The sequence below is a fragment of the Protopterus annectens genome, chromosome 9.part0 (genome assembly GCF_019279795.1).
Source record: "Protopterus annectens isolate FY-2018-M chromosome 9.part0, PAN1.0, whole genome shotgun sequence".
In the NCBI taxonomy this organism is placed as follows: Eukaryota; Metazoa; Chordata; order Ceratodontiformes; family Protopteridae; genus Protopterus; species Protopterus annectens.
The window spans coordinates 1712963705-1712980291 of record NC_056743.1 but is presented as its reverse complement, the minus strand read 5'-3'; the positions used below and the strand labels follow the sequence as shown (position 1 = coordinate 1712980291).

Here is a 16587-nt window from a genome sequence, read left to right as displayed (position 1 = left end):
CTTTAACATTCCTGATATCCTTAAGGTGTTCAAGTATTCTATCCTTAAACACCCTGTTCGTTTTCCCTATGTAAAATGAGAAGCAGGTAGTACAATAGCAAAAATAGACAACATTTTTTGTTCGACAATCTGCATAAAAAGCAGTATCTATCTTAAAACCCAAAGTGGGATGTGTGAAATGATTACCAATATGTATATGTGTACAGGCCATACAATTCCTACACATATATGTACCAAGTCTATCAGATATTATAGTTGATTTAGTATTAAAGGATCGATAACAGAGCTGACTCTTAAGTGATATATTATTTCTAAAAGCAAAATCTGGCTGAAATTCAATGTGTTGAAAGGACAGATATTTCGAACTATGAGACTTTTTAATGATGATGATAGTCTCATTGTTGCATTACAAACACTTAAACAAGAATTTTTATAAAGAGGCTATAGTAGTAAACTTATTGATTCTCAAATAGCAGAAGGATGGCGGCATAGGTCAGGTAAGTGCCAGCTATACTTTGCCCCCCACCCCACTAGTATTAACAACAGGGATAATATTGACAATACTTTCTCAAGTGATGCTTCCACTGATACCTCTAGGAATAAACTAAGGATGCCATTGACCTTTGCCAGTAATGTGTATGTAGCATGTGATATTATTAAAAAGAACTGGGATATTCTGTCTACTGTACATGAGTTGAATGGGGTCATTGGCACACAGCCAGATTTTGCTTTTAGAAATAATAGATCACTTAAGAGTCAGTTCTGTTATCGATCCTTTAATATTAAATCAACTATAATATCTGATAGACTTGGTACATATATGTGTAGGAATTGTATGGCCTGTACACATATACATATTGGTAATCATTTCACATATCCCACTTTGGGTTTTAAGATAGATACTGCTTTTTATGCAGATTGTCCAACAAAATATTTTGTCTATTTTTGCTATTGTACTACCTGCTTCTCATTTTACATAGGGAAAACTAACAGGGTGTTTAAGGATAGAATACTTGAACACCTTAGGGATATCAGGAATGTTAAAGAAACCAGTGCACTATCACTACATGTAGCTAAAGAGGGTAAAGAACATACATTTAGCTTTATGGTACTAGAGATTCTGCATAGTTCCAAGAGAGGAGGTGACATAAATAATAGAACAGAATCTAGTGACCAGAAATGGATTTTGCACTTTCAAGCTGATAAACCTCTTGGTTTAAACAACAGAGTTTCCCTGAAACCCTTCCTTAAAGCACGGCCATTAAAGCATTGATCTCTCTTTTAATATTTTATCATGTATATTTCAATAGTCCATCTTTTATTATTTTTACTATTGTATTTACCAGTTTTAAGCACATATTGTTCATTTAGTCTGTTTTATTCAATTTTTTAATGATCTATATATTCTACAGATGTATTTTATCACATGGCTTTTAGCTATGATGCACATTTTATCTGATTTTTGATTGGATGTTTTAGTGTTTAAAAATGTAACTGCTATTCTATCTTTGTTGGTCTGATGAAGCGGGTGTTATTCCGAGAAAGTGCTTACCTACTACAATAAAGGACATACTGATTTTCACTGCTGTGTGGAACCAGATTTTTTTTCTTTATCTTGTATATGCATCACTTTGGCTACAATGGAAGACAAATGCTAATGTAAGGATCCTTGAACAGGTCTGATTCAGGGCATGTCAGGTGTAGCACCTCTGACCTCTGCTAGGTGTCACCACAGTACACCAGGTTAAGCAGACTCCCTCTTCCCAGAATGCATGAGGCAAAATTAGCCAGTTGCTTGCATTCTTCCAGGCCAATTTCAGAGTAGAAAGGTTACTAACCAATCCCAAGCCATATGGATTGCAATTACATTTTCATTCCAGTGCACCACAGAGTTGGCCATTAGATGATGTAATTCTGAATTCATTGCTTCTTTCTGCTGCCGTTGGTAGAGTCAACACAGAAAACAGTCTTACAGCAGAAGTTAAGCCAAAGGGGTGTACCAATAACGCTAATGACAGACCCACGTGAAATTCAAGAAGCCTTCTGTGGAGTCTGAAAATCTTTAATATATAATATGTCATCTAAAAGTCTCAAGAAAAAATGGGATGTAAAGCTTGGGGGATTATCAGAAATCTCAGAACCAGTCCAGTCAAAATAGTCATCATGTAAGTGTAAGGTTACCTTAAAATGTAAAATCTTCAAGAGGGGCATACTCCAGAAACTCCACTTTGGCAGCAGTAATTCCATCTCTTAACTCAGGAGAATGGTCTGAGAGAAATGCTTACCCCTGAAAGGACTGAGACAACAACTTACAGGATTATTTTTAAAATTCACTTGTTGCACTTGTTATAATCACACTTGAAGGTACATACTGATTCAGAAATTTCAGAAACTAAATTGTAGGGTTAGAATTCTTACCATCAGTAAGCCCTGCAAACACTGGAATGTTTGCTTAGGACAAGAATGTGGAATCTTTTCTGATTTTCAACATCACAGTTGCTGAACTACCTTACATGAGGTAGAAGTGTTATCATGTCCCTCTTAACTTCTGTGTTAAAATATATCTTTGTTTACATTTCCCATGCTGCCTGCTGGTCATCAACCCCTTTTTGACCAGTTGGACCACTCATTCTCCTTCACAGAAGAGAGGGTCAACCAAGAGGCCTGTCATTGAGGCAGCCATCAGAGTGGTTTGTGCCTTGTTTCTTTATGCCATATCTCCTGTGCATTCTTGAGTGCACAGAAGAAGAGATGGTATTTAATAGACTGATGATGATAGGCAGCCCCACACTTCTGCAGTGGCTGCACATCATGGAGCGACCCAGTGTACCTTGAACAGGGAAGGTAGTTTCATCAGTTTCTTCTGGAGAAATCTGGGCTCCCCTTGTGCTTCCCAAGTATATGCCCACCACCTTCCAAAACAGAAAGGAAAGTGGGCCATACCCTGTCACTCCTCTCCTCTCCTTCCCTGCCCAAATCCTCCAGTGCAGCGACTTCTAACTGAACTCTAGTCACCTGGGATGCAGCAAGGGCTCCTTTCCTCTGTGTCATGAAGTCAGGTTAATACACTAAAAGTACTTAAGCAGGCACACTCATCCAAAGACAGCTATGGTACTGACATTTATAAGATATGCCATTTAGTGGTTTATCACAAAAACTACACTACTGTTACCAGTGACATGTTGACATATTCTTGAAGTGTGCCATATAGCAGAGACTTTGAAATTTGTAGAAGCCATAGTGATTGCCAGCTGTGACATGGAGTGTGGATAGATAACACCTTTTCAAATGAGAAGTTTCTGTAAGAACGTGCAGCTACATGCAGGAGGATATTCTGAATATGCTTGTATGCCTATGCCTCTATTTCTGGTTAGTCAAGCAAAAGTTGTAACGCATTTCTGTGCAGGCACTGACCATGATGCTATGTGTACTTACAAACCCACTCTCCCAAACTAAAGGAACAGCACCCACTTCCAATATCCTACACACTAAGTAATTAGGACACAGTTTTCTAATATCTGCCACCTCCTCAAGGCCTCAGAGTAACGTTGTTCATCCTTGGTGGTCTGTGGGACCTCCTTCTCCAAGCAGCAGATCTTATTAGTATTACTTGTCTTTGTTAACTGGGAAGGTCTAACAAGGTACAGACCATTTCCCAAGGAAAAAAATCTCCAACAGAGACATTTACAATAATCATGGCAAAACAGTTTTTTACAAAGGTACATTACATAGATAGTTCCTAAGACATCTATATACAAACAGGTAATTGTTTTGTAGTGATACTATACAAAGGTAAAGCAGCTATTTCTCTGGTGATGACATTATACACGGTATTAAATTCCAAGTATAAAACATGTAGTATGCAGACAGTTCGTGTGCAATATATGTGACAAGCAGACATTATCTTGTCCAAGATGGAGTCAGAAGTAGTCCTGTTCACATCACTACTACCCTCTACTGATTAATGTGTGTGTGTGAGTGTGTGTGTGTGTGTGTGTGTGTGTGTGTGTGTGTGTGTGTGTGTGTGTGTGTGTGTGTGTGTGTGTGTGTGTGTGTGTGTGTGTGTGTGTCTCTTTAATCATACAGTTGTAAGGAGGACTAGACCAATGACTAACTGTATGTGTGTCTGTGTGTGTTCGTGTATGTGTATGTGTATGTGCATCTGAGATCTTAAAGCTGTCAGGAAAGCTTCAACAATGTCTGGTTTTGCTAGCTATGTGTGAGTGTGTGTGTGTGTGTGTGTGTGTGTGTGTGTGTGTGTGTGTGTGTGTGTGTGTGTGTGTGTGTGTGTGTGTGTGTGTGTGTGTTTCAGACAAAGGTCACAGTGAATTGATACTCACAAAAATGTTATGTTTTCTTCTATCTTTCTAATAACAGATGCTCCTGTCATAAACAAAACTGTAACTATGATTACAGCAGTAATAAACAGCAGTGCCAGCCTTACTTGTCAAGCCACTGGCAACCCATCTCCCAGAATAACATGGGCCAGAGATGAAAATGAAGTCGCAGCAGCAGCATCCTTGATACTCAATGACGTAAGCAAAAACGATTCAGGAATGTATCAGTGCACAGCTACAAACAGCCAAGGGGAGGACAGCCATATGATGAGCCTCGATGTTGAGTGTAAGTTAGTGTTGTATAGTTTACTGATGCATCCATTTCAGTTGCTTATACCTTACATTTGATTCAATCTGAGATGTATTGTTTAGCTACAAACTCTTTTAATTTTGAACTTTCTTCAGCATGGGTACATAAGAGATCAAAGAGCTTTATACCCAGAACTTCTGGAACATAAAATATATCTTGAAATAAAATAGTACATTAATTGGCATTCATATGAATATCTAAAAACACGATAAACAGAATATGCCATAATCAACTTTTGACTACAACTCTTATGCCTGTCTCTGTGGTGGAGCCCTGACTGTAACCCAGGTGACCGGGGTTTGATTAGCAGCCTCAGCACTGGAAGAGTGAAGTGGTATTGTCCATTTGCCTCTTCCAGGTGAGGGTTGAGTTTGTACTTTGTATTTAGAGGCAGAGTGTGGGCAATCTCCATGATGGAGACTGGCAGCAGCCACCACTCATGCCATGGACAGAGGGTCCAGGTTGCTTGGAGGGAATGTCACTTTCAGAAGACAGGATATTGTAGAAGACTCAGACAGCTCATTGTATGCTCATTCTCCAGTGCCTCATCAGGTGTGATTGGTTAAAAAAAAAGAAACACCCTGATGGATGCCTTGATGACAACCCCTGTGACTTGGATCTCAACAAGTGAAGAGAATGAATGGTTTACCAAAGGAGGCTCTAATGAATGGCAGGCAGCAAGAGCAAAAAGTTACAAAACAAAAAAAGCCTTTGACTACAACTGTATTTAAGTTTTGGGTAAATCTTTAAGAAAGTACATACCAAGAAGGAAACTTGGCTCTTTTGTCAGTAGCTAATTAAGGGCTGAAATGTTTATTTATAGCCAGAAGAGCAGAAAAGAAATCCCTTCTATGTAACACAGTTTCTCAATATATAATTCAAAAACAAGACAACCAAATTAACTGTTTCAGAAAATTGCACATTTGAAAGTATTTCTTAATTTAGTGTGCTACTTGTTGAATTCCACGTTGCATCTGATTTACAAAGAGGAACTTTATTTTCTAACATAAAAATGGAAAGAAACAAAACAACCAAACAAGTATATCTATTAACTTTGAGCATTGCAATTTAATGGGCTGTATTTTGGGGAACTGTGACTGCACTGCACCCCACGGTACCATGGGGTCTTAATTGTGACTTTATGGAAGCCTTTATTAGAGAACAAAAGCGAAGACGCTTAATGAAAGTGGATTATCATGGTAAAAAAGTTTTTTTTTTTAAATTTCTGCAGTGAAAGGGTTATTAAGAACAGTAGATACGGGATCTGTTATTCAAGCCAGTGATAATTCTTTAACCATGCTCTACAGAGTCTAATGCAAACAAAATTGTACAGGCCTCTGATCAACCGACGTGCAGAGTATGTGTGATGGGTGGATCAATAAGACTGCCAGAGAAGGAACATTATGGGCAAAATGGATAAACTGCACATAATTAGCAAACTGAAACAAAGATACGTCATGAATACCAGTGTCTAATGGCTATTATATATCTATTGTTGGAGAAGTATAGCTAAAAAGCTCTTACAACTGGGAGCAGGGGATACAGTTTTACTAGGGAGAATCTTTACCATGAATATTAGTCAAAATAGTGTTGGTGCATTACTTGCTGTTGTTCTGCCAGTGCTTAGACTGCAAAACTAATTGAAGCTGTTAGAATTAGACTAATGGCAACAATTTTCAGTAGCTACAAAAGGTTAAATAGGAAGGGTGCAACACTATGACCCTACATTTTATGACCCCTTACCCCCTTGATAAAATGACCTGGAGGTAATTGTATAAGGCAGCGGTGCATTCTCCTGTCATTGGCAAGGAGCAGAAGCAAAGACCTCAGGTATGATATTGTCCATGTACTTCATACACCGTAATCATAATGAGGTGATGTTTCCCTGGCATTATTATTATTGCCTTTTTATATAATGGATGTTTAAGACTGCCTCAATTTTGTTTAGTTTTTTTCCTATTCATTAATATTATTATATTGTTTCACCAAATATTATTATGAAACAAACTGTCAGTAAAGTGCTGAGTGTATAAGTAATTTAGTCAAGACATAAGTTAAGTAGTGTCACAGATTGTGTAAACACGACAAAGACTACTTATTTACTCAACCTCATGTAATAGGCCTACCAGGAACTAAGGAACAAAGCCAAAAAACAAATTAGGACAGACAAAAGGAACCACTATATAGCCATTCAAACCAAACACAAAAATAACCCACAAAAATTTTGGACTGCCATTATTAAATCACACAACCAGGAAAGACCAGTACTCCACCCCCAAACACTGATACCACCACCAATAATATTGCCACCCAATTCAACGAACACTTCACAAACCCATCCTAGCCCTCACCAATAGTAGTTCTCCCACTTCACATCCTAACCTATCTTCTATACCAGCAGACCAAAACCTCTTCTCCTTACAGCCTATCCCAACTACCACAATAAATAAATACCTAAATAGGCTTAAACCCACAACTCTGGCTGCCGACAAATTACCTGAATATCTGCAGATCTCAGCCAAAGCCATCTCTTACCCAGTTTCCATGCTCATTAACCTCTCTTTATCAGAACAATGTGTTCCTTCTCTGTGAAAAATTTTGCATATAATGCCACTACACAAATGAGGTAACTCTGTGGAACTATCTAATTAACATCCAATTGCCATTCTATCCTCCTTATCTAAAATCCTCGAAAAATATATACATTCCCAAAATAATGCACTCTCTCCTCACTAATAAACTGCTAACTAACACCCAACATGGATTCCACCCCAATCATAGTACTACCACAGCCCTTATTAGCTTTACCAACACAATAAACCAACATCAAAACAATCTTAACCTAGTATCCACTGTATTCTTAGATCTCTCCAACGCCTTCAATACTGTCTCCCATCCCAAACTCCTTTCTGTTCTCTGATCTTAATCTCAGCCACTCCACACTAGTGTGGTTTCAAGACTATCTAACCAACAGCCAACAAGCAGTAAAATGGCAAAGCCCCTTATCTCCCCTCCTACCTGTTCCCCTAGGGGTCCCCCAAGGATCCATTCTTGGACCTCTTCTTTTAACATATTTACCAACCAACTCCACAAAGCTACCCAGCATGCCACTCTAGTCCAGTACGCAGATGACTCCACTCTAATCTGCTGTGCCCCTTCACTCCCTCATTTCCAGGAACTGACACAAGAGTGCTTTACCGCTGTTGAAACCTGGTTAGCCAACTTTCAGCTAATACTTAACCCCGATAAAACACAGCTAATGATATTCTATCTCACTAGAGTCTTAGACTGCATACCACCATTCACAATATTCTCAGCTAATAACACCCTTATCAAACCTGTCCAACACAACAAACTTCTAGGGGTTGTCATAGATCACAATACGAAATTCGAAATGTACATTGTACAGACAGTAAAGAAAGTCCATAAAAAAAAAACAGAACCCTATATGGATGCAAAAAGTATCTCTCCAATGACAGTAAAGCTACCATCACAAGAACCCACCTACTATCTACAATCCTCTATGCCTCCCCCATACTCATCAACCTAAGCAAAACAGACTTTAACAAACTAAACACCTGCTACAGTAAAGTAACTAGATTTGCTACTGACTCATCCTTCAGGACCTATCACTGCATAGCAATCAAGCAACTATCCTGGCTAGAATTACCCAACCTGCTCACATATAACCAGCTTACAACAGCCCATAAAATTCTATATTATCCCTATAGAGTTCCTGCTCTTCAAAGTCTACATAATATCTACTGTAACAAACGCCTATTAAGATCCACCAATAAAGCACTGGCTGACATAGACAAAAGCAACAATAGCTCTGGGGACTCCTTGTTTTCCATTAATGTTGCAAAAGCATAGAATACCATCCCCGTAGATATTAGGACCACTGAAAACAAAAATAATTTCAAAAAACTCCTCGGGTCCCATTTACATAGTTCTTGGTTATGTAATTTTTCTGACCCTGGGTAACTTCATTTAATTAGATCATATCATACCTTAACCTTCTATGAAAACTTGCAACAACTTCTTTCTATACTCTTAATCAATGTGTGTTTACTGTACTAGCCACTGATGAATGTAACCAAATGACTGAACAAAAATGTGCTTAGAACTGTACTGTTTATGGTAACACACTGTGCTTCTTATAGTATATTTGCTTTTTGCTCCCTTCTTGGCCTTGAAATTGTACTTTAACTTTTGACTCTGTACTGTACTATATTAACATGTGTATTATATTTACTGTATTTGCTGTACTAATCTTTGTGGAGCTTTTCTGCCTGGGCCTCCGCTGAAAATGGAATGCATGCCCAGTCAGACTTTCCTGGTAAACAAATGTAAAATAAATAACAAAATAAATAAATTACATTTGACTATTTATGTCATTGACTTTTTGAATCTGTTATCTAAAGACTTGATGTTCTGTAGTCCTATCTCGCCTTCATTCTTACATATGGGATCGGAGCCGATCCTCGACTCTGACTCAGCCTATTTACAAGCTGGAAGTCTTCTTGTTGGCTCGTGGATAGGTAGATATCCTATGGTGTACCAGTACAATCCCCAGATCTTGTTTGCCACGTCGACGAGTTCGGTTGTGCTTCTCTTTGGCTATGGCTACGTTTTCAATTTATTCAAAGTTTATACAAAATTTTTGGACTTTTCTACTTAAAACTGTTGTTATATCATTGTTTAGTAATAGCATTTATAAGTGTGCCGTTTGTGTGAATTTTTTTTTAGTACAATTGGCCTTTTGGCTTCATAGTATTTGGTATCCTGTGTGCTGGTTTTTCGTGTTTAATAATTAGAGTTTAGTAATTGTAGGCACCTTTTGCGCTCAGTTAGGCTGTGTGTTGTTTAATAGTCATAACTCAAAGTTTTTTGTGGATTTCTGCTTGCTAAATTTGTTAGTGCTGTTAACAGGATGAGGTTCTGTTTTCCATAGTTATAAGTCTAAGTTTTTTGCGGTTTTCCGCTTGCTAAATTGGTTAGTGTTGTTAACAGAACGAGGTTCTGTTTTCCTTGTTGAGTAAATTTCAGATTTACACTTTATTCCTGTTTGAGTGTGTGATGACTCTTCTTACTGTACCTTTTCCTAGGTCTGTTTTAGTTAGAAGACCTAGTTTTCCATTTCCTTTTCCTGCCCGAGCTAGGCCCGTTTAAGTTAGAGGACCTAGTCCTTGTGGTGTCTTTCTTTTTCCTGCAGGGCTAGGCCCGTTTAAATTAGAGGACCTAGTCCTCGCCCTTTTCTTTCTGTGTGTGTGAGCTCATCTCTGTGAGAATGTCTAAATAAAGCAAGGACCATAAGCCATCTGGCTTTAAGAAATGTATAAAATGCTCACAGAAGATGTCCATAATGGATGGCCACAGTAACTGCGTTTACTGTCTTGGGGCCATCCTCTTACAGGAAACTTGCTTATTTTGCCACTCTTTCAGTGCTAGGGTGTTGCAAGAAAGAAAAAATAAGTTCATCCTAAAAGGTATTCTAAAACCTTTCTTTGAGGAAGATCTGGCTAGCTCTTCCTCCTCTTCTAGATCTCAGGGATCTAAAAGAAAAAGTCTAAGTCCTCTAAGAGGCCCTCCCCGGCACCGGCTGGTGTCTCGGAGCCACCTCTTAAAATTACTAAATCTGATAAGTCCACTGTCTCATCAGCTCCACAGAGTTTGGTGCTGATTAAGAGTAGTACTGTAATTACAGAGTCGGCCCCAAGTAGCTCGGATCCGACATCTGAGACTATTTTACGGAGCCGGTCTATGGATCCTCTACTGGTCTCCCCTACATTGAAGTCACCGATACTGCAGAGATCCCGTTCTCCTACTCTCTCCTCCAGGTCTTCCAGGAGCTTATCAGAAGAAGATGTGGAGAGGGTAGTGCTGAGACTCTTGAAGTCATCTGCCTTACCAAAATTGTTGTTGGCTCTGACCCAATCGGTTCCGGAGCCACTTGAGTCCGTTAAGCACCCTTCGGTCATTCCTCCTCCAAGCCATGCTGGCCTTTTGGATCCAGAGTGTTTGGTACCACTGGTGGAACCTTTGGCTCCAGCTCCCCCTCTGGTTGTTTTGGAGCTGAGTTCCGCTCCAACATTCTCAGTGCCGTCCATGGTGTCTAGGAGTCGAAGTTCCCCGGTAGGCCCCGACAGGGATGCCTGGAACCGAACCTCTTTAGTTCCGAGTCTCCCTCTCGGCACATCGGCAAGGGTGAGTTTGGATCATACGTCTATCTCAGAGCAATGGCTCTGGAGCCGATGGCATCCTCAGTCTCCTTGGAGCCAGGGAGGTCTTCGGTCCCGGAGAGGTCGGCATTCGAGATGATGATGAGTGTGCTGTCCCGATCTTCAGCTCCTACCAAGGGTACCGACACTATCCCCCCAAGGCAATTACTTCTGTGTCAGCTCCTACTCTCTCCATGGACAGCAGAGACCCTCAGCCTCAGGAGCCACCAGCCGGTGGCCCCCTCTCTTCCAAGACCTCCCCAGAATATCCTTCCGAGGAGCCCCCACAGAAGAAAACATGTAAGAGGAAGCATGTAGACTCCCAGGATGAGACTCTGACCTCTGACACTGACCTCGAGGAGTCAGAAGGGTCCCCCAAGTCATCCTCTGATGATGTCTCTGTAGACATCCTGGAAATCCTTAAACAGAGGAGTCAGTGTACCTGAAGGCTTTTGGGTCTCAACCTTCAGCCTCTTGGGTGTCTCCACCCTTCGACGAACTGATGGAGCTAGTTAGTCGAAAGGTGTGGGATACTCCTGTAGAGCCAGTCCCCAGGAGACTGAATAAGTTTCTTTCTGCACCCCAAGAAAAGGATTTTTTGTCTAAAGGTGTTCCCATAGATGCCATGGTGGTGGTGGCGGTCACTAAGAAGGAGCTAGCAGAGACTTCTTCTTCTGCTCATCTGCCAAATAAGGAGTCTCGAACGATGGACAGATACTGGAAGCGTATCTTTTCCTCAGCGGCTTTTACCCTTAGATCACTGAACTACCTTACACACTTCACGAGGCTTCAGAGAGATCTCCTTAAGGAGTTAGGAGATTCTCTACAAGGTACATGTAGTGAGCGAGTCCCTGACAAGGTGTCTGCCCAGTTGTCCACCTTGAACTCTATTGTCAACTTGTACATGCGGCTTATTTCGTATGCAGCTGATGGAGTGAGTAGAGCAGCGGGTTAAGGAATTTCTCTAAGGCATCATTCCTGGATGCGTTTGTGTAACTTTGGGGAGCCATTCAAGTCTACCTTTACCAATGACCCCTTCGACGGTTCCTCATTGTTTGGACCCAAGGAAAAGGACGCTCTCACCCGGTGTGAGCAAGAAGGAAAAACACTCTCTGCCATGGGAGTTTGTTTTACTGTACCCTCTAGACCATATCCTAAGGGTCATAGGGGTGCTAAGATGTGGTTCAAGAAGTCCCGGAAGTTTTTCCAGGATGCACAGGGTGACTCCTCCTTCAGAGGCAGAGGAGGAGGAGGAGGAAATGGTAGACATCATCCTAGAGGCAGGGGTGGTCCGATTCCTTTTGGGGTCAGCCTTACCAGTGCTCCTGATGTGGGGCCCGACTGTGCTTCACTGGGACCAGTTGGGGGTCGCATTTCTTTGTATCCTGAAGCCTGGCTGGGTATCACTCAAGACAGGTGGGTACAAAGAATTATTACCAGAGGTTATGTCATACCCTTTTCTCTTCCACCTTTTGTTCCCAAGAGGATCCCGGATGTTCCACCCAATCACTGGGATCAGGCAACTGTGGAGGTCAACAAGTTGCTGTAAAAAGAGTCATCCAAACCATCCCAGTAGACCAAATAGGATCCGGAACTTACTCCAGATTCTTTTTAGTGCCAAAACGTACAGGGGACTGGAGGTCCATCTTGGACCTCAGCAGACTGAACGACTCAGTGAAGAAGGACAAGTTTCAGATAGTGACACTGCAGTCTATACTCTTGTATTTAGGGAAAGACAATTGGATGTGCTCAACAGATCTCCAAGATGCTTACTACTACATAAAAATGGTCAGGGCATCAAGTAGTCTTCTACGCTTCCAGCTGAGAGCCAGTCATTACCAGTTTCGTGCTGTGCCCTTTGGTCTCACCACAGCCCCCAGGCTGTTCACCAAGTGTATGGCGGTAGTGACAGCTCACGTGAGACATCGAGGATTCCAGGTGTTTCTGTATCTGGACAACTGGCTCTTGACCGCCCCCACCAGGCATCTACTTTTTCAGACCAGAGATGCTATCATTCAGCTGTGTGCCCAAATGGGAATTTCTATAAATTGGGAAAAATCTGCCTTATTGCCCTCTCAACCTGTGATTTTTATAGGCGCAAGATAGACATAGTAGACATGTTGGCTCGTCTTCCTGTAGAAAGGGCACAGAATCTGGTTCTTCAAATTCAACTTCTTCTCCCCTTACGAAAGGTCAAAGCCAAGACTATTCTACAGCTTTTAGGGACCATGGCCTCCACCATATTGCTAGTGCCACTAGCCAGACTACACATGAGGATTCTTCAGTGGATCCTGTCGTCCCAATGGTCCTTTCAGCACCTACCATTATCTCATCACATTCTGCTGACAGACTCTTGCAAGAAAAACATCATTTGGTGGACTCTACCCAATCAGTTAACCACAGGCACTCCATTTGTTCCTCACCAACCCATTGCCATTGTGACCACGGATGCCTCACAGATAGGGTGGGGGGGGGCATTATCTAGGCAGGACTGTCCAAGGCACATGGCAAGATCATGAGGCTCACCTGCATATCAGCATTCTAGAGATGAGGGAGGTGCTCCTGGAATTGCAAGTACTTCACGACCTTCTGCCTCTGGGAACTATTGCAATACAATCAGACAACATGTCGGTAGTATGGTATATCAACAAACAAGGTGCAACCAGATCTTACCCACTCTGTTGAGAGGCCATTCGAGTTTGGAAATGGGAGATATTTTCCCAGCGTTTTCTGGTGGCAATGCACATTCCAGGGACAAACAACGTGACAGCCAATAAGCTCAGCTGGGCAATCCTGATGCCTCATGAGTGGTCTTTGAAACAAGAAACAGGGGAACAGGTTTTCCGCAGATGGGGACAGCCTTGCTGTGATCTCTTTGCCAGTCCAATCAATGCCAAATGCAGCAGGTACTTCTCCCTCATCCCCCCTCTGGGGGAGTCACCCAGAGACGCACTTGTTCACGATTGGCCCCTGGGTCTGGGTCTCCTTTATGCTTTTCCTCCCTTCCCTCTCATTCCCAAGGTTATTCAGAAAGTGAAATGGCTGGGAAGCAAACTGATCCTCATTGCTCCTTACTGCCTCATCAGGTTTGGTTCCGCTTCCTTGGGCCTCTTCTCCTAGACAATCCTTGGATTCTGGACCCAGTTCCAGACCTGTTGACTCACATGTCAGGTTCACTTCACCCCTCCTTACACACCCACAGTTTGACAGCGTGGCTGCTCCAGCTCCATCCCTAGTCAGGCTTCATGCCTTCTCACCCTCCGTGACTCATATCCTTACATCTTCTCATAAACCTTCCACTAGGAGACTATATTCCAGTAAATGGAGAAGATTCTCTATCTGGGTGGAGAAAATGAATGTTGATCCTTACATTGCCTCCATTCCAGTGGTTTTGGAATTCCTGTCTGAGCTTTTTCGCCAGGGATCTGCAGCTGCCACTATCAGAGTTCAATTGGCAGTGATTTCACATATTCATCTAGGTTTTCCAGATTCTAATCTGATGTCACATAAGCTGTGCAAAACCTTCCTTAAAGGTGCCACTTTAAGACCCCTCTTACAAGAACCTGTGGCTTCATGGGATTTAAATTTTGTGTTATCCAAATTAACTTCTCTTTTGAGTCTTCTCCTTCATCCCCTTTGAAATTCCTGTCTTGGAAGACTTTGTTTCTGGTGGCTATCACGTCTGCCAGATGGGTGTCAGAGTTGCAAGCATTGTCTGTGAAACCTCCTTACTTATTTTTCACAAAGACAGGGTGTTCCTTCGTACTAATCCCTCTTTTGTCCCCCAAGGTCTGTTCCCACAACACTTTGAATCAATCCATAAAACTCCCGGTGTTCTTTCCAAATCACTCCAACGTAGCTGAATACAGGTTTCACCAGCTGGATGTCCATAGACAATTACGTTTTTATTTGCACTGGACTAAGGAAATCAGGAAATCAGATCAATTATTTATTTCCTTTTCTGAATACAGGTCAGGCTTACCAGTTTCCAAAGTAACACTCTCAAATTGGATTTCTAGCTGTATAGCTTATGTTTACAACTCTGAGGGTAGACCTTTAGCCTTTAAAATCAAGGCTCATTCTACCAGATCTCAGTCTACCTCTGCAGCCTTTCAAGCCAGGGTCCAAAATGATATTTGTGCAGCAGCAATGTGGGCTATCCCTCACACTTTTATTACTCACTACAAATTGGATTTAACCTCCAGGGGTAGAGCATCATTTGGTTCCATGATACTCAGGAGTATTTTTCCTTGAGCCACACAAGAATAAGGCACTAGGGATGCTGTCCCATATGTAAGAATGAAGGCGAGATAGGACTACAGAACATAAAGAAGTTATGTACTCACCATAACGTTCCATGTTTGTAGTCCATCTCGCCCTTCATTCTTACGAACACACCCTCCTACCCCCATCCTGGAAGTACCTGGAGACAGAAAAATACTATTACCTTTTTTTATAGAGACCTTTTAGTACTGGCTTTCTTCTGTATATTTGTTATTATCTCTCCTAGTTAGCAGCAAACAAGATCTAGGGATTGTACTGGTGCACCATGGGATACCTACCTAGCCACGAGCCAACTAAAAGACTTCCAGCTTGTAAATAGGCCGAGTCGGAGCCGAGGATCGGCTCCAATCCCATATGTAAGAATGAAGGGAGAGATAGACTACAAACATGGAACGTTATGGTGAGTACATAACTTCTTTTTTTCTCATTGACAATACTGATCCTGTAACAGTTTGTCTGACATGAAAAGTAACCTAACCTTCAGTGTCAAACCTTTGATCTCTGAAATGTCTGATGCAGTAACCAGCAAACATACTCTCTGTTCCTATGAACAGAAACTGATGTGGTACTTAAGTTTTCAGACTAAACTCCCAGTGTTTAACAGGCCAATGCTGTTAATCAAGGCCTGTCTGCTTAGGGCTTGAGATTTCAGCCGTATCCAGGGCTAACTTATATAGATATCATTTTATTTTAGACTAGGCAGTTCATGTAAAATTGACTAAACACTTAGATTTAAATGTGTTTTACTAAACACATTGTTTGTGCCTAACAGATATGATACAATTACTATGGAGAATCTTTTTTTTTCAGCTGCTTTATTTTTAAATTCTCCATTTTATCCAATGTATGTGTCATGCATGAAGTTTACTATACATCAGTCATTATCTACCCTTCATTGCAGTTAACCTTTTGTTGTACTTTAACTTATTTTATTACAATAAACTTTGATTGAGGAATTTGTTTTCTGACAAATAATTTAATTGTCCTTGTTTTCCAAATCTCAAAATTCCCGTTTTCTTGTGTACATTCTACTAGGAGCTAATTTCAAAATCCTTCATTCCCTCTTCTGCATTTACTGAAGCATGTCTATCACTTCACTCATCTGGGGTGACTAACCATTTTCCATTTCCAAGAAATTGCTTTCTTTGCTAATAATAATAATCATATTAAAGATGTTAATGTGTTAACATGTTCCCTTCTGTATAACCCCTTGATTTGACCCAAAAGAAAATGCCCAGATTCCAATAGAAAGTCTTGTTCTATTAATTTGGTAATAAATGATCAAAGTTTTTTTTAAATCCTGCTAACTTCTCACATTCCCAGAAAATGTGTTCCTGGTTGCCCCTAGTGTTTCCTCACATCACCATGAATTCTCGCTCACTGATGGCAACATGTTCTGCACTCTGTTTGGAGTATAAAAATACATGTGCAGGCA

At 41.1% G+C, this 16587-nt stretch overlaps 1 protein-coding gene across 1 annotated transcript in view; it reads left to right on the top strand.

The window, feature by feature from the left end:
• Positions 1-16587, top strand: part of LOC122812228 (intercellular adhesion molecule 5-like) — a 469151-nt gene that overhangs the window by 268342 nt on the left and 184222 nt on the right. The window contains exon 6 of the mRNA XM_044084581.1: positions 4378-4623. Within this exon, the coding sequence (XP_043940516.1) occupies positions 4378-4623 (246 nt within the window). The remainder of the gene's footprint in view (positions 1-4377; positions 4624-16587) is intronic.